The sequence below is a fragment of the Magnolia sinica genome, chromosome 11, assembly GCF_029962835.1.
Source record: "Magnolia sinica isolate HGM2019 chromosome 11, MsV1, whole genome shotgun sequence".
In the NCBI taxonomy this organism is placed as follows: Eukaryota; Viridiplantae; Streptophyta; class Magnoliopsida; order Magnoliales; family Magnoliaceae; genus Magnolia; species Magnolia sinica.
Window position 1 is genome coordinate 5,228,507 of NC_080583.1, and position 18,644 is coordinate 5,247,150.

Consider the following 18,644-nt stretch of genomic DNA (forward strand, 5'->3'; position numbering starts at 1 on the left):
CACCATCCCCGACTCATGAGGCTACCATCTTAGGATGTTTAATGGAAACCCATCGACTAGTGGTCAATCATATTACAGTATATGGAGCTTACCATCGCATGGTTGCACGGTATAAAACATCAAACCCATATAGGAAAAATACTAGAACAAAGCCACATAGGGCGATATCAAACAAGCCACATAGGGCAATTATCAAAATAGGCCTCATAGGGCGATTATCAAAACCATGCGATAAAAGACCATCCTTGAAAACTATTGGACACAATCAACCCTTGATGGTAGGCTCACATTAATGATCCATTTAGACCACCAATAAATAACCACTAAATCGAAGGTCCATTTTAATCACAACCAGTCGGGTTACATCCTAAGCATGGGTGTACATTTATAGGTGGGGGTTTCCCACTGATGTACCAATTTAAAGTCCATAAATACACAAATAATCCACAAGCATGAACAAATATACAGGATGAACATTAAGCAGGCAATATAGCAATTCAATTTTCACCAGCTAACACATGTGATAATAAGAGAGAGATATCAATTATAAATTTTAATAAAAACTATAACTTAAGCTAATGAGAAGATGGAAAGCTCAAGGGGAAGAATCATCACCTTATACTTTGAATCGCCTTCTAGTGTCGCTAAGTAATTGCACCCTTAGAATCGTACCCTATCACAAATCATGAACTTGTACAATTAGATCCAAGTTCTACGTACTACCTAGGTTTAAGGTCATAACCTAGGGTTTTAGTTATTTATCTTTAAGATTTTAATGTAGGGTTAGGGTTTTATCTTTTAGTTTGGTGCTTAGATTTTAGGATTTGGATCCCAAGTTATTATTAATATTATTATCGTGCGATGGACCAAATAATACTCACAATAGGAGTATTAATCCATCAAATGGTAATTCACAAGTTTATATTCAATCATATTTGTAATATCTAATGTTCTTATATTGACTAATAATCTATTAAATAATAGAGGTAATAGAAATGGAATATTTACTAACAGCAAAATGATAATAACCATATTACAAGAATTTTACTGATCCCTAAGGAAGTTGATAGTGTTTCTTAATGATACTAATCCTAATTATTAATAATGAATCTGGTCATGATAATAGATATCATGACCTACCATAAGTCATGAACTTCTACAATTAGCTCAAACCTAATACACTATTTAGGGTTAAGGTCTTAACCTAGGATTTAGCTTACCTAGGTCTTAGGGTTTCGTCCTTGGGTTCAGTTCTAGGCTTAGATTTAGGATTTTAAACTCTAGTTGGGGTACCATTAACTATGATGCTAATTTAATAATTACAAAATAATTATTAGCATTAGTGTTATTATCCATGTTAGCTAATATAACAATAATCGCTATGATGTTATCTAATATTATGACCTACTATTAATGATAACGTTCAAGAGTGGCAAAACAGAGCACTAGGATTTAATAGTGGTATTATTATTATTATCCATCTACAATAACTATTATTAGTGTGGAAAATTTACTAATGACTGTTCATATCTACTACTAATAATCCTAACAATGATATCAATGATAACAATGCTATTGGAAATCAAGAGAATTTCAAAATGGAGGAAGATGTGGACTCACCTTAGTCGACTCGGTTTGAGTCGAGTTGACTCAGCTCAAGCACAACCACCACACCTCTTCTCCTCTCTTTCTTTCTTTCTCCTTTCCACTCTACTGGGATGTCCAGCAATGAGCCTGGACAGATTCACTCAACTCAAATCGGCTTGACTCGGTTCCAACCGAGTCAACTCAGCCACTAACCCGAGCTCCCTCTTCCCCCCTTGATTCTCTTTTCTCTTCACTCCTTCTCTTGCCCTATCTTTTCTCACTCTCTTCCCTGCTCTCCTTCTCTGGCCAGCTGCAGCAGGACCTACCCCAAACCTGAACCGAGTCAGCGACTCGGTTCGCTGTACAGTAGCATGGTGCAGCCGCACCACTCTCTTTCTCTCACGTTCTCTCCCGTCCTTCCTTTCTTTCCTTCCTTCTCTACTCCCTCTCACCTTCTCCTTCACTCAGAGAGGTCCGACAACCTCAGGTCTCGACCCAGCAACGACCTGACTGAGTCGGACAGCCGCACCTCCCTCTGTCTCTTCTCCTCTCTCCTTTGTTTCTGCTTCTCCCTGCTTCTTTCTTCTTTCTTTCTTTGCTGTTACCGGAAGCATCCAGCAGCACTAGGAACAGCCTCGAACAGGGCCCCATTTCAGACCTGAATCGGACCTAGCTCGGGTCGGCTTCAACGAGGGAGATGATCCGCTGTTAATGGCGGATGTCAAACGGGGGTTTCTCCCTCCAATCCACTCCTTTAGGAAGGTTCGTATCGATCCTAGGAAGCTTATAGGTAAGGGTTTTTGAAGCTCAGGAGAGATTTGGTGGGTGGTTTTGAAGGAGGGAGGAAACGGCTATTCTTGAGTTGAGGCAAGGGAGTGGGAGAGAGACCCGTTGCAACTCCCATCTCTTGGACTTAAATTGTGCCCTGAACTCCCTCAGGACCGTCGGATGAGACTGGAAGGCCGAGATTGAATCCCGCTATCCGGTTTTCTGGAAAACAGTCGGCGGATTGGCGGTTTTTGGCTTCGGTTTTCCACCAGAAACCCTAGCTCACGTGAGCAACAACGGATGGCTGGGATCCGTTTGGTAACGGAGGGCTGAGATGGCGCAGGAGTAGCTCACGCGGATCGCTAAGCTGGCTGGGATAGCAGTTTCCATTTTTGGAAACAATGTGCTTCCAGGCCCTGTTTGCGCCGGTTCCTATGTGCATGCGGGTGCATGCCATCAGGTGAAACCACCTAAGGTTTGGTCATGGCTGAGGGACGTACACGATGGACGGTTTAGATTGTCCAGATGGACCGTGTTGGGGGGCCGCTGATCAAAGAACGGACGTACGTCCATCTGCTGCTGTCAAAACGCAGAGAGAGAGAGATTCTCTCTTCATATAGAAAGGTCGAGTCTGCCCGGTTTGACTGGGCTACCAGGACCAGTGCACTGCCGGTGCACACGCACTGTGCACCCACGGGATCAGTGGTGGGGTCCATCGTAATGATTTTGAGAAATTCAATCTGCCCATTCATCCGGGAAGGTCCTATTCAGGGCCTCTTGGCCAAAATCAGGCGGATCCAAGGCTCAAGTGGGCCCCATGGCTTGATTTGGATTACATTGGTGGATTCCAGCTAATCTAATGGTCGGATCGGCTCAAAACTGAACGTCAATGGTTAGAAGGGTTCAAGGGTCCATTTAAGGCTCTTGTCATATATTACCAACTGATACTAATATTAATATAATTTTTTTTTATTATTATTTTTGTATCTTACCTATAATTACAATATTTAAAATCTCATACATATATATAATTATAATTTTAATATTAACATACCACTAATTACATTCATTAATATACGTAATTCTTAATATACAATATTATATTTAATTAAAACTATATTTGTATTTAATGATATTGTTAAATATAAAATTTCATTAAAATATCTAATGATTTTTGTATACATACGGATGTAAAAATATTCACTGCTATATTATTATTTAAATTTTGATTTTATGTCATGAAATTATTTTTCATTGTGTTTATTTAATATAATATTGTTTTCATAATGTCTTATATACATTAAATACATATGTATCATTTTAGCATGAAATTTTAAATCTTTACACAGTATATACACTTCATAGTGTATATATATTTAGGTTGTATTATTCTTTGTATTTATATTAAATTAAATTACATGGTAACACTCAAGTACTGGAAAGTACGGGGTGTTACAGGTTGCCTATCACTTGGCCCTACCTACGCCCATCGCCGGAGTGCAGAACGTCCTCCATGTATCGATGTTGAAAAAGTACGTCCCCGATCCTTCGCATATCATTAAGTGGGAGCATGTGGAACTTAAGGAGAATGCCACTTACATTCTCCGACCCACTCGAATACTTGATAGGAAGGAGCAGGTCCTACGCAACAAGGTCATCTCATTGGTCAAGGTACTATGAACCCATCATGATGAAGAGGAGGCCACTTAGGAGACGGAAGCAGAAGTCTGCAAGCATTATCCAACCCTGCTTCAGCAATACGAACAGGTACAAATTTTGAGGATGAAATTTATTCATAAGGGGGTAGATTGTAACATCCCGTCCAACCAATACAGTGTCCTTTCTCTTTGTAATTTATGCTTTCATAGTGGATTTATGTCACTTTGTGCCGTAGTTTTTTTTTGAAAAGAGTTTTTCACGTTAAACCTTTGTGTTCTCTTGTATTTGCTTGGTGCTCTTGGATTGCTATCTTAGATCTATCTCTATATAATTTCACATAACAAATCTCAATAAGTAGTATTGTAACATCTCGTCCAACTAGTACAGTGTCCTGGGGCGTCCACGTAAAACTTTCCGCAGGACCGTTCATTTAAACCATTCGCGGTGGGGTACCACAAGCAAGTCAACCTAAGATTGACCCATTAGAATAAACCAGATGGGTCATGACAGGACCTGGTGCGTCCCGTCAAGCCAGATGGCTCGTTTGCACTTAGCAACAGCCCGTACGGGCTACACCGCGACGCAGGAAGGTTAAAAAATTCTTAAAATGTAGGGAACCATAAATCTCACTAGACTTGTGGACCATCGCGGACCACAGACCCGGTGGACACCCAAAAGTGGGATCTGGCACTGGCTAAATGCGCCCCACCAATGTCAGGATCAGAATCTGGCACTTGCAAATGAGATCGAAATAACAGGCTATCCAACCGTCGGATCTCTTTTACATTTACGGTGGAAGTCTAATGAATTTTCCTATACCCGTCCACAAACTTTGGGACCCGATCGGAGAACAGTGACCATTGATCACAAATCGGACCCGTACGACCAAACCCCAGATTATATCGTCCCCAAATTTTGCATGGCCCTTCATCGGGCCATGGAGCAACTATCCTATGAATTTCATAGCCAGAGGGCCACTAGAACCACTCCAATCACCAGAATGGACCCCACAGGGCCATTTAAAGATCAGAACCGTTGACTCAAACCCCATAACCGTTCATCTATTTATTTTTAAATTTTATATGGCCCCTCATTGGGTCATAGGGCACCTACCCACCAAATTTGGCGGCTAAAGGAGTGTTAAGGCCACTCCACCACCAATAGTGAGTCCTAATAGATTATTTTGGAAATTTGAGGAAACTTAAGGCCAAAGGGCCCAAGTCTAGAAAATAAATCTCTAGCCCTTATCTCATAACTCCCACCACAACTACCATTGCCAAAGGAGTTAAGGAAGAGCAAGGAGGAGAAAGGGAGAGTGAAAGAGATCAAGGAGGACCCTAGATAGAGGTGGGGCCCAAGGGAATCAAACCCCACGACTCCCTACCTCTTCTTCAAGAAGAAGCTCTCCCCCACAACCACACCATTCGTTCCATGATCGTCTAGGTAAGATCCTTCATTCCTTTTTCTCGAAATCCTTGAGTAGAGAGGAGATTTACATGGGGTTCTAACATACAAATGGGTTGTAGGGATTCCAGCTGATCAACCCCCAAAATCCACCCTCCTAGGTCGATCCCACGCCTTCTACAAATTCGAAGGTGCGGTCTATTGTTCTTAGGTGGCCTAGCACCAATTTTAATACGAGCTTAATGATTTTGATTGCTTGAAAGTTGTATTTGAAAGTCTAGGGAAACCCTAGGAATAGTATGTTGTTGTGATTGTATGAATTGCATGTTTGGCTCTCTTGTGATGTCATTCGTGTTTCTCACATGATTTTGTGTATGGATAACATGCTCATGCCGTGTTGATACTTTTTCATATATTGTTGCTTCATGGTATATATGATTCCATTCCTCTTGTGTACTTGATTTTCCTAAGATGGGGGAAGTGTTTAACTTCCCCTCAAACCCACACTCTCGCACGTTCTGTGTTCATGATAATGTTTTCTTGCTTGCAGGAATATTCGTTTTTATATGGTTGAGATGCCTGTGAATATGATATTGTTATGTTTGTTGATAATTTGGCTAGTTGGCATGTTGTGGATCATCCTCACCCTCTTAGGTTGGTCAGGAACACGAGGAGAGATGATAGTCCCATCAGTAGGACTACACTAAGGCTAGACTTGAGGATTTGAGCGGGTGTGTTTGGGTGGCTGTAGTTCGACTACATGGGTCCTTTTGTGCCCGATGTCACTCGTCTCACGCTCGCCTGACCCGTGCGGTCTAGCCTACTGTCTGACCAACCTTGTTTGTTAACCTCGTTTGCTCACATATGTATGGAACCTGATTCACCTTACAACCGTTGTAGCCCATTAATAACCCACTTGAAACTGGTCCACAGTCTCGTGAGCCGGGCATGGTGGAATGGGACACTGTGTCCGAGCTGTCGGCCTATGCTGGGGTACCGCGCCTCCCCATAGTGACCCCGAGCGATCCCTTTCTCTCGGCACTCCTCATGTGCTTGAAGTCGGGGATGAGGAACTCGACGAGATCACGGACCGTGGGATCTCGGCCTCACGCATTGGGGGGTCTTGGCCTCGCAACTAGTTGAGGGCATTGATATGTGTGGTGTATCAGAATCCCAAACCTGTTGGATGAATGGACCTAATTAATAACTCGGCTAACACGATCGCATTGCATCGCATTAGTTAGGGTGGCGACTCGGCAGTCGAGGTCGCTCTTAGGGAGCGTGGACATATGCGATCATTAGATGGAGTTGCTCGAGGGAGCATTGCGGTGAGGGCATGCATCATACACCCTGCATGCATGCGCATTAATAAGATTAGTTAGACGTTTGTGATTGACTGTTTTTCATTAAGATCATATTATAATTGATGCCTATGATAACTTAAGATTAATAGCACCCACTGAGTTGATCACTCACTCCCACTCTTGGACGGTGTTTCAAAATACCAACCAGACCCGTTCATAAATGCAGGTGACTCAGGACTGGAGGAGCCTGGCGAGGCGAGCCTCGACGAGGACGATGAGTTATCTTACTTCCAGTTGATGGATGGCTCTCCATCGGCTTGAGGGGCAGGATTGGGATTGCTAGGATGTGGGCTCAGCCATATTTTTTTTTAAGACATAGCATTCTTTTGTTGTTTTGGTTAGGTAACACCTTGTGCGACCCATTTATATTTTTGGACTTGTATGTATGATAGACCTCTTTCATTTCAGTAGACTTGTGTGATTATGTTCATGTTCCAGGGAATTTCAGGCTGCATAATTAAACCGGATTAATTGCACATTATTGAAATTTGGTTATAAGTGACTCTCGGGAACTCGAGAGTTGAGCGTATGCGCGACCCCCGATTTCTAGGGCGTTACAAGTATTAAAGCAATCGTTGGGGCACAGATTTGAATCCGTAGGATTAGCATCAATGGAAAGCATTAGGTATGATATTGAGAAGTACTCAAGCAAAAATAACTTTGAGTTATGGAAGATCAAGATGATCGGTTCTTTAACCAAGTAAGGTGAGGATGGTGCTCTTAAGGAACGAAAGTCTACTATGACTGATGATGATCAAAATACCCTTGATAAGAAAGCTTTATCCTTTATCCGTTTATTTCTCACGGATGAGGTTTTTTACAATGTTTTGAGGGGAAAACGGTGGCTAGTTTATGTGCGAAGTTAGAGGATATTTATTTATGCGAAAAAATTCTCTGAAAATTGCCTACACTTAAATCTATAGTGGTATAACTTCAAGATGACAAAGGGTGGAGATCCAGAAGCTATTGAAAATTCCACGTCTGTACGTATGTAGCATGCTCGTCTGGGCCACATGAGCGAGTGGGGCATGAAAGTATTATCTGATCGTTGTTTGATTCTAGCTTTTAAAAATTTTGATTTAGATATATGCGAGCATTGTATATATGGTAAATAATCTACATTAATATCTTTTAAAACTAAAAAACATGTATATAAGGGAGTACTTGATTATGTGCACTCTGACGTATGAGGGTCATTGCCAGAGGTTTCCATTGGGGGGTCGTCATGGTTTGTATATATGGTAAACAACCTAGATTTAGATAAAGTCATGATCTTTGTGATAGAGCAATGATGCCAATTGCTACAGGGCCACCTAATGGATAGCTTGGATCTTGCACGTGTGTGGTAGTGTTAGAGGGGTAGCCTATACACACTCATAGGATTATCAAACCCCAACTTTCTGAATCTGTCTTATTTATTTGCTCATTAAGTATCTATATCTGTTGTTATTTGATGAAATCACTTTCCCTTGATCGGTCATCTGGACAGTGATGCCTACCTTGGAAAATGTTTTAGAAAACTATCCAATATGCATCCATTCTCTCCCATAGTATTTGTGTCCATCTTTCAACCCAACAATAGAAAACGTATTTTACCACTCTCATGTGGCATGAAGTCGGTCAAAATTCACACCAATACAGATGACAAGCCAAATGTATCATTTTTTCTGCGGGTCTTGGAATGGGACAATACATGCTCCAATACCAAGAGTAGCAATTTAGGAGCATTTGTTTGATTCTATGAAGAAATAGATTACTATTTGCTTGAAGCATTGCAAATATTTCGACTCACGAAGCTACTCAATCTCATCTTGAAATAGGTGTAACTTTGAGGATACAATATCCTACTACATGGACACAAACTTGTGAATCACCAACTTCACACCGTGAAATGCATGGAATTAACCGTGAAGTAAAGGGGAATAGTTGGGATTGATCGTGAAGTGGAGGGAATTAACCATGAAATGAATGGAAATGATCGTGAAGTGAAGGGGATTGACCATGAAATGCATGGAATTGACCGTGAAGTGAAGGGAATTGACTGTGAAATGAATGAAAATAATCGTGAAGTGAAGGAAATTGACCGTGAAATGCATGGAATTGACCATGAAGTGAAGGGGAATTGCTGGGATTGACCGTGAAATGCATGGAATTAACCGTGAAGTGAAGGGAATTGACAGTACATGAAATGCATGGAATTAACTATGAAGTGAAGGGAATTGACCGTGAAATGCATGGAATTGACCATGAAGTGAAGGGAATTGACTGTGAAATACATGGAATTGACCATGAAATGAAGGATATTGATCGTGAAATAAATGAAATTGATTGCGAACTGATTGAAATTGACCGCGAAGTGAATGAAATGGATTTTCAACCATCAACCTGATGAAATCTTCGAAAATAACCAGGTTGGTTGGCTAAAGTAGCTTCTCCTACCTCAAAATCATATATGATACTTCAAATAACTCATTTTGGTTTAGAAGATATGTTTGTTAAATGAATAAAGAAATAAATGAATAAAAAGAGCAAAAAAATTATATGATTATATATACATATTTGTGGCTACCTGCCTGTCTTGGTGTAATTCCTGTCCCCTCATGAGGTATGTGTTATATCCAAACCGTCGATCTATTTGGTGAAGTCGTATTAAGGCTTGAGATGAAAAATAAGATAGATCTAGCTATCAAGTGGACCACATTGTAAAAGGCAGTGGGGGATTGAACTTCTACCGTTGAAACCCTTTTAGGAGTCACAGAAGTTTCAGATCATTATGAAATTTATTTTTCCTCTGCTTCATCCAGGTCTTTGTGACCTTATGAATAGATTGGATGGAAAATAAATGTTACGGTGGGCCCAACAAAAATTTTAACAGTGAAAATCAATTTTCCCGCTGCTCTTTCATGTGTGGTCCAATGGATCTTTGAATATGATTTCTTTTTTTTGATAATGCCCCGAAATGATTTCAAAATATGGATGAACGCTGTGGATATAATAAATACATAACTGTGGAGCCCATGTAACTTTGATCTCTTTTGAACCGCTCGTACCACTCGGAGTTTGAGGAGCGTCGACGCTCGGCTTCAAGCACCAGCCAATCCGAAACGCGGGGGTATTTTGGTCTGGTGAAAAGGTCTCCGTACAGCAGGGCCTTATTCTTGGAAGGTAAAAATAAGTGGGCTTCAAAAGGTACGTGGCCATAAGTGGGTCGTACGGTAGGAAAAAACTCCCGAAAGGGGACGCGGTTTGGGTACTCAAATAGCGTATGAAGATCAATACTCAGGCTCTCAGAAATTGTATACGTGGCATATAAAAACTCAAATTCGACTGACTAAATTTCGTAACCCAATGAATCTAAGTTATTACCCCAATCTCAAATTGTTTGGACGATCCAAACCCCTGATTCATCGACACTTCTTTGAAGTGGGACCATTGCATATTTTTTATTTCAACCGTCCAATAAATGTCCACCAATCTGATAATCCAATAACCAAATATAATTTTTTTAGTTCGTGATTCATCCAAACTGACACTCAAATTTTGAACGATTTAATTTGAATAAAATGCAGGCTAGATACGCAATATCTAAATAATTATTAAATGCATGCGTATCATCTACTACACTCCGCCAGAGTACCAAAGGCTTTCTCAATCCCGGGAGTTCAAATAGAGAAACTGCCTTCTTTCCAGAAGTGTATTGGCTGGTGTGCGAAGAGGAGCGCTGACGGACGCGGATTGCGTCCTACCCCAATCCGTCCGGGCAGGTCGCTGTGGGGCCCACCGTAATGTAATTGATTTATCCACGCCGTTCATAATATTTATCATATCATTTTAAGGAAAGATTCAAAAAGTGAGGCAGGTATAGGGCTTAAGGGGACCACAAACTGGGTATTGAACGTTCACCATTAAAAACTTCTTAGGAGCTCGAAAAGCTTCAGATCAAGCCGATATTTGTGTTTTCACTTCATCCACGACTACGTGACCTTATGAATAGATTGGATGGTAAAAAACGCATCAAGGTGGCCCTTAGAAAGGTTTCAACGGTAGGTGTCATTATCGCTGCAGCTTCTTTTGGTGTGGTCCACTGGAGATGTGTGGACCTGCTTCGTTTTCAGGAACGTACCTTAAAATGATTTGAGAAAATCGGTCTACAGCGTGGGCACGCTGTCTATTTTGTTTCTACATCTTATTTGATGGCATAGTTCCAAAACCTGAAGCAGATGAAAATTTCAGGTGGACCACACAACTAGAAACATGGTCATTGAAGGCCCACCGTTAGAAAGTTCCTAGGGTCCACCATGATGTTTATTGACCATCCAACCTGTTGATAAAGTCATAAATAAATAAATGAAAAGCAAAAAACAAATATCAGTTCGATCAAAACATATGGACCACAACAGTTTTTTAATGGTCAATAATCACTGTTTTCCATGGTGTGGTCTATCTAAAACTTTTTTCTTCTTCATTTTTGGGATTATTCCATGAAATAATATGGAAAAACAGATGAACGGCGTGGATATAAATTGCATACATCGAGGCAAACCCTACAGTCAGGGTCCCACCCACATCGGTGTCGCGGCCAAGTCGCGCTTGAAGACATCCAACGTCATTGCTGACATCAGCGGACTGTCCAGATTCAATGTATCCGTGGGTCACTCACCACGTTAAATCCCCTGTCATTCTCTCAATTACAGAGAGAGAGAGTGAGAGTTACAGAGGGAAGATCACAGAGAGAGAACTGGAGAGAGAGAGATGGGCTGTGAGGTTGATCGGGCCTTCATCCGGGCCGTAGAGCACAGGCCCAAGCCCACGATCATCGAGGCGGGCGGAATTCCGCTGATTGATCTCTCGCCGTTAAATTCTGTCGGTCCCGGTGGTCTGCAGTCCCTTTCGGGCCTCATCGCGGAGGTGGGGGCCGCCTGTAGGGATTGGGGCTTCTTCCAAGTGATCAACCATGGCGTGCCGTTGGATCTTCTAGACCAGATCGGATCGGCGGCGAAGCAATTCTTCGCACTGTCGCCGGAGGAGAAGCAGAAAGTGCGGCGCGACGAAGTGAATTCGCTGGGCTACTACGATACCGAGCATACCAAGAACGTGAGAGATTGGAAGGAGGTTTTTGATTTTGTTGTCCACGATCCAACGGTGATCCCAGCTTCCTACGAGCCTGATGATCAAGAAGTGCAGGAGTTGAGGAATCGGTGGCCCACCTATCCTCCTGAATTGAGGTAATGGAAGACCTAAACGGCTCGATCTCGTTTCTGATTATCATGAGCTGAAAAGTCAGTTGCATGGGACATCAGACCATCGAAATGGTGGGCCCCGCAAAAGATGGAGATGGTCCATTCGTTAGGTGGGCCATGCGTGGACGTAGAGTCTTAGTAGCGTTGGCCAATGGCTAAATTTCGTAACCCAATGAATTTCATAATTTCGTAATCCAATGAATCTAAGTTATTACCCCAATCTCAAATTGTTTGGACGATCCTAACCCCTGATTCATCGACACTTCTTTGAAGTGGGACCATTGCATATTTTTTCTTCAACCGTCCAATAAATGTCCACCAATCTGATAATCTAATAACCAAATATAATTTTTTTAGTTCGTGATTCATCCAAACTGACACTCAAATTTTGAACGATTTAATTTGAATAAAATGCATGCTAGATACGCAATATCTAAATAATTATTAAATGCATGCGTATCATCTACTACACTCCGCCAGAGTACCAAAGGCTTTCTCAATCCCGGGAGTTCAAATAGAGAAACTGCCTTCTTTCCAGAAGTGTATTGGCTGGTGTGCGAAGAGGAGCGCTGACGGACGCGGATTGCGTCCTACCCCAATCCGTTCGGACAGGTCGCTGTGGGGCCCACCGTGATGTAATTGATTTATCCACGCCGTTCATAATATTTATCAGATCATTTTAAGGAAAGATTTAAAAAGTGAGGCAGGTATAGGGCTTAAGGGGACCACAAACTGGGTATTGAACGTTCACCATTAAAAACTTCTTAGGAGCTCGAAAAGCTTCAGATCAAGCCGATATTTGTGTTTTCACTTCATCCACGACTACGTGACATTATGAATAGATTGGATGGTAAAAAACGCATCAAGGTGGCCCTTAGAAAGGTTTCAACAGTAGGTGTCATTATCGCTGCAGCTTCTTTTGGTGTGGTCCACTGGAGATGTGTGGACCTGCTTCGTTTTCAGGAACGTACCTTAAAATGATTTGAGAAAATCGATCTACGGCGTGGGCACGCCGTCTATTTTGTTTCTACATCTTATTTGATGGAGTCCGGATCCTCTGTTACCAGGTAAACAGGGATTCCCTGTTACACGCCGTCTATTTTGTTTCTACATCTTATTTGATGGAGTCCGGATCCTCTGTTACCAGGTAAACAGGGATTCCCTGTTACCCTAATCCTCATTGGTCCACGTCACCACTCACTTAAAAAATAAAAAAATAAAAGAAAGCTCCGGACGCCAAATCATTATAAAAAAGAACAAAGGAAAAAAAAAAAATACCAGAAAAAGAAAACGGGAAGGGAAAAGAAAAAGAAGAGAAGGCAGAGAGTCTCATCTCCTCCCTCTCTTCTATTGGGTCGTTTTCCTTCCTTACGGAAGATTTACGAGGTTAGTATTTGATTTTTCATATATTTTAGATTTTCCTTTAAATTTAGACTCCACATTCTTTAAAAAGATTCACTGCTTTTATTCTTCTCTGTCATTTCACCGCCTTTCGGCAAAATCAATACAGTTACCCTGTAGTTTTTTCCAACCAACTATGGATGGAGTATCAACAAACTTTTAACAGGGAGATAATCTTAACTGTCTGATTTTTTTCCATTTTCTATCGGACTAGTCACTTATTTATTCTCAATTAATTGCACATTATTGAAATTTGGTTATAAGTGACTCTCGGGAACTCGAGAGTTGAGCGTATGCGCGACCCCCGATTTCTAGGGCGTTACAGGTATCAAAGCAATCGTTGGGGCACAAATTTGAATCCGTAGGATTAGCATCAATGGAAAGCATTAGGTATGATATTGAGAAGTACTCAAGCAAAAATAACTTTGAGTTATGGAAGATCAAGATGATCGGTTCTTTAACCAAGTAAGGAGAGGATGGTGCTCTTAAGGAACGAAAGTCTACTATAACTGATGATGATCGAAATACCCTTGATAAGAAAGCTTTATCCTTTATCCGTTTATTTCTCACGGATGAGATTTTTTACAATGTTTTGAGGGAGAAAACTGCGGCTAGTTTATGTGCGAAGTTAGAGGATATTTATTTATGCGAAAAAATTCTCTAAAAATTGCTTACACTTAAATCTATAGTGGTATAACTTCAAGATGACAAAGGGTGGAGATCCAGAAGCTATTGAAAATTCCACGTCTGTACGTATGTAGCATGCTCGTCTGGGCCACATGAGCGAGTGGGGCATGAAAGTATTATTTGATCGTTGTTTGATTGTAGCTTTTAAAAATTTTGATTTAGATATATGCGAGCATTGTATATATGGTAAACAATCTACATTAATATCTTTTAAAACTAAAAAACATGTATGTAAGGGAATACTTGATTATGTGCACTCTGACGTATGAGGGTCATTGCCAGAGGTTTCCATTGGGGGGTCGTCATGGTTTGTATATATGGTAAACAACCTAGATTTAGATAAAGTCATGATCTTTGTGATAGAGCAATGATGCCAATTGCTACAGGGCCACCTAATGGATAGCTTGGATCTTGCACGTGTGTGGTAGTGTTAGAGGGGTAGCCTATACACACTCATAGGATTATCAAACCCCAACTTTCTGAATCTGTCTTATTTATTTGCTCATTAAGTATCTATATCTGTTGTTATTTGATGAAATCACTTTCCCTTGATCGGTCATCTGGACAGTGGTGCCTACCTTGGAAAATGTTTTAGAAAACTATCCAATATGCATCCATTCTCTCCCATAGTATTTGTGTCCATCTTTCAACCCAGCAATAGAAAACGTATTTTACCACTCTCATGTGGCATGAAGTCGGTCAAAATTCACACCAATACAGATGACAAGCCAAATGTATCATTTTTTTTGTGGGTCTTGGAATGGGACAATACATGCTCCAATACCAAGAGTAGCAATTTAGGAGCATTTGTTTGATTCTATGAAGAAATAGATTACTATTTGCTTGAAGCATTGCAAATATTTCGACTCACGAAGCTACTCAATCTCATCTTGAAATAGGTGTAACTTTGAGGATACAATATCCTACTACATGGACACAAACTTGTGAATCACCAACTTCACACCGTGAAATGCATGGAATTAACCGTGAAGTAAAGGGGAATAGTTGGGATTGATCGTGAAGTGAAGGGAATTAACCATGAAATGAATGGAAATGATCGTGAAGTGAAGGGGATTGACCATGAAATGCATGGAATTGACCGTGAAGTGAAGGGAATTGATCCGTTCCATTCATCAGGTGAGGGGCCACCTAAAGGCCTGTTTGGATTACAGATTACATCAAACAGAACAATTTTATAATATTTGTTTAAACACATAATTAGATGATGAAATGCATCGGAATTAATACTCATGTGAAAATCTCTCATCCAAACATGACATCAATATTCTATAGAAAAAGCAATATTGATCTGTTGAAATACATGGAATTTGACCATGAAATGAAGGATATTTGATCGTGAAATAAATGAAATTGATCGCGAATTGATTGAAATTGACCCGAAGTGAATGAAATGGATTTTCAACAACTATCAACCTGATGCAAATCATTCGAATAATAACCATAGTTGGTTGTGCTAAAGTAGCTTTCCATACCATCAGAAAATCGTATATGGTACTTCAAATAACTCATTCTTGGTTTAGAAGATATGTTTGTTAAATGACTAAAGAAATAAATGAATGAAAAGAGAAAAAATTATATGATTATATATACATATTTGTGGCTACCTGCTTGTCTTGGATGGACCCCACACATGAGGTATGAGTTATATCCAAAGCGTCCGTCTATTTGGTGAACTCGTATTAAGGCTTGAGATGAAAAATAAGATAGATCTAAGCTATCAATATTGGACTCACATTGTAAAAGCTGGGGGATTGAATCTTCTATCGTTGAAACCCTTAGAGTCACGAAGTTTCAGATCGATTATGAAATTTATTTTTCCTCTGCATGTAGGTCTAGGTGTCCTATATCACGTGAATAGATTGGATGGAAATTAAATGTTACGGTGGGCCCAACAAAAATTTTAACAGTGAAAATCAATTTTCCCGCTGCTCTTTCTTGTGTGGTCCAATGGATCTTTGAATATGATTTTTTTTTTTGATAATGCCCCGAAATGATTTCAAAATATGGATGAACGCTGTGGATATAATAAATACATAACTGTGGAGCCCATGTAACTTTGATCTCTTTTGAACCGCTCGTACCACTCGGAGTTCGAGGAGCGTCGGCGCTCGGCTTCGAGCACCAGCCAATCCGAAACGCGGGGGTATTTTGGTCTGGTGAAAAGGTCTCCGTACAGCAGGGCCTTATTCTTGGAAGGTAAAAATAAGTGGGCTTCAAAAGGTACGTGGCCATAAGTGGGTCGTACGGTAGGAAAAAACTCCCGAAAGGGGACGCGGTTTGGGTACTCAGACAGCGTATGAAGCTCAATACTCAGGCTCTCAGAAATTGTATACGTGGCATATAAAAACTCAAATTCGACTGACTAAATTTCGTAACCCAATGAATCTAAGTTATTACCCCAATCTCAAATTGTTTGGACGATCCTAACCCCTGATTCATCAACAATTCTTTGAAGTGGGACCATTGCATATTTTTTATTTCAACCGTCCAATAAATGTCCACCAATCTGATAATCTAATAACCAAATATAATTTTTTTAGTTCGTGATTCATCCAAACTGACACTCAAATTTTAAACGATTTAATTTGAATAAAATGCATGCTAGATACGCAATATCTAAATAATTATTAAATGCATGCGTATCATCTACTACACTCCGCCAGAGTACCAAAGGCTTTCTCAATCCCGGGAGTTCAAATAGAGAAACTGCCTTCTTTCCAGAAGTGTATTAGCTGGTGTGCGAAGAGGAGCGCTGACAGACGCGGATTGCGTCCTACCCCAATCCGTCCGGGCAGGTCACTGTGGGGCCCACCGTGATGTAATTGATTTATCCACGCCGTTCATAATATTTATCAGATCATTTTAAGGAAAGATTCAAAAAGTGAGGCAGGTATAGGGCTTAAGGGGACCACAAACTGGGTATTGAACGTTCACCATTAAAAACTTCTTAGGAGCTCGAAAAGCTTCAGATCAAGCCGATATTTGTGTTTTCACTTCATCCACGACTACGTGACCTTATGAATAGATTGGATGGTAAAAAACGCATCAAGGTGGCCCTTAGAAAGGTTTCAACGGTAGGTGTCATTATCGCTGCAGCTTCTTTTGGTGTGGTCCACTGGAGATGTGTGGACCTGCTTCGTTTTCAGGAACGTACCTTAAAATGATTTGAGAAAATCGGTCTACGGCGTGGGCACGCCGTCTATTTTGTTTCTACATCTTATTTGATGGCATAGTTCCAAAACCTGAAGCAGATGAAAATTTCAGGTGGACCACACAACTAGAAACATGGTCATTGAAGGCCCACCGTTAGAAACTTCCTAGGGTCCACCATGATGTTTATTGACCATCCAACCTGTTGATAAAGTCATAAATAAATAAATGAAAAGAAAAAAAACAAATATCAGTTCGATCAAAACATATGGCCCACAACAGTTTTTTAATGGTCAATAATCACTGTTTTCCATGGTGTGGTCTATCTAAAACTTTTTTCTTCTTCAATTTTGGGATTATTCCATGAAATAATATGGAAAAACAGATGAAAGGCGTGGATATACATTGCATACATCGAGGCAAACCCTACAGTCAGGGTCCCACCCACATCGGTGTCGCGGCCAAGTCGCGCTTGAAGACATCCAACGTCATTGCTAACATCAGCGGACTGTCCAGATTCAATGTATCCGTGGGTCACTCACCACGTTAAATCCCCTGTCATTCTCTCAATTACAGAGAGAGAGAGTGAGAGTTACAGAGGGAAGATCACAGAGAGAGAACTGGAGAGAGAGAGATGGGCTGTGAGGTTGATCGGGCCTTCATCCGGGCCGTAGAGCACAGGCCCAAGCCCACGATCATCGAGGCGGGCGGAATTCCGCTGATTGATCTCTCGCCGAAGGTCTGCAGTCCCTTTCGGGCCTCATCGCGGAGGTGGGGGCCGCCTGTAGGGATTGGGGCTTCTTCCAAGTGATCAACCATGGCGTGCCGTTGGATCTTCTAGACCAGATCGGATCGGCGGCGAAGCAATTCTTCGCACTGTCGCCGGAGGAGAAGCAGAAAGTGCGGCGCGACGAAGTGAATTCGCTGGGCTACTACGATACCGAGCATACCAAGAACGTGAGAGATTGGAAGGAGGTTTTTGATTTTGTTGTCCACGATCCAACGGTGATCCCAGCTTCCTACGAGCCTGATGATCAAGAAGTGCAGGAGTTGAGGAATCGGTGGCCCACCTATCCTCCTGAATTGAGGTAATGGAAGACCTAAACGGCTCGATCTCGTTTCTGATTATCATGAGCTGAAAAGTCAGTTGCATGGGACATCAGACCATCGAAATGGTGGGCCCCGCAAAAGATGGAGATGGTCCATTCGTTAGGTGGGCCATGCGTGGACGTAGAGTCCTAGTAGCGTTGGCCAATGGCTAAATTTCGTAACCCAATGAATTTCGTAATTTCGTAACCCAATGAATCTAAGTTATTACCCCAATCTCAAATTGTTTGGACGATCCTAACCCCTGATTCATCGA

General features: G+C 41.2%; 1 protein-coding gene across 1 annotated transcript; it reads left to right on the plus strand.

Annotated features, from left to right (window-relative positions):
• Positions 1-11,534: 11,534 nt before the first annotated feature.
• LOC131219122 (flavanone 3-dioxygenase F3H2-like) lies at positions 11,535-18,373 on the plus strand. The gene is made up of 2 exons (XM_058214119.1): positions 11,535-12,007; positions 18,070-18,373. The coding sequence occupies exons 1-2, from the start codon at positions 11,535-11,537 to the stop codon at positions 18,371-18,373; spliced, it is 777 nt and encodes a 258-aa protein (XP_058070102.1).
• The last annotated feature ends 271 nt before the right edge of the window (positions 18,374-18,644 follow it).

Coding starts and splice junctions, on each gene's coding strand:
- LOC131219122 (XM_058214119.1), top strand. CDS start 11,535: ATGGGCTGTGAGGTTGATCGGGCCTTCATCCGGGCCGTAGAGCACAGG. Junction 12,008..18,069: donor ACCTATCCTCCTGAATTGAG/GTAATGGAAGAC, acceptor GGCCGCCTGTAG/GGATTGGGGCTTCTTCCAAG.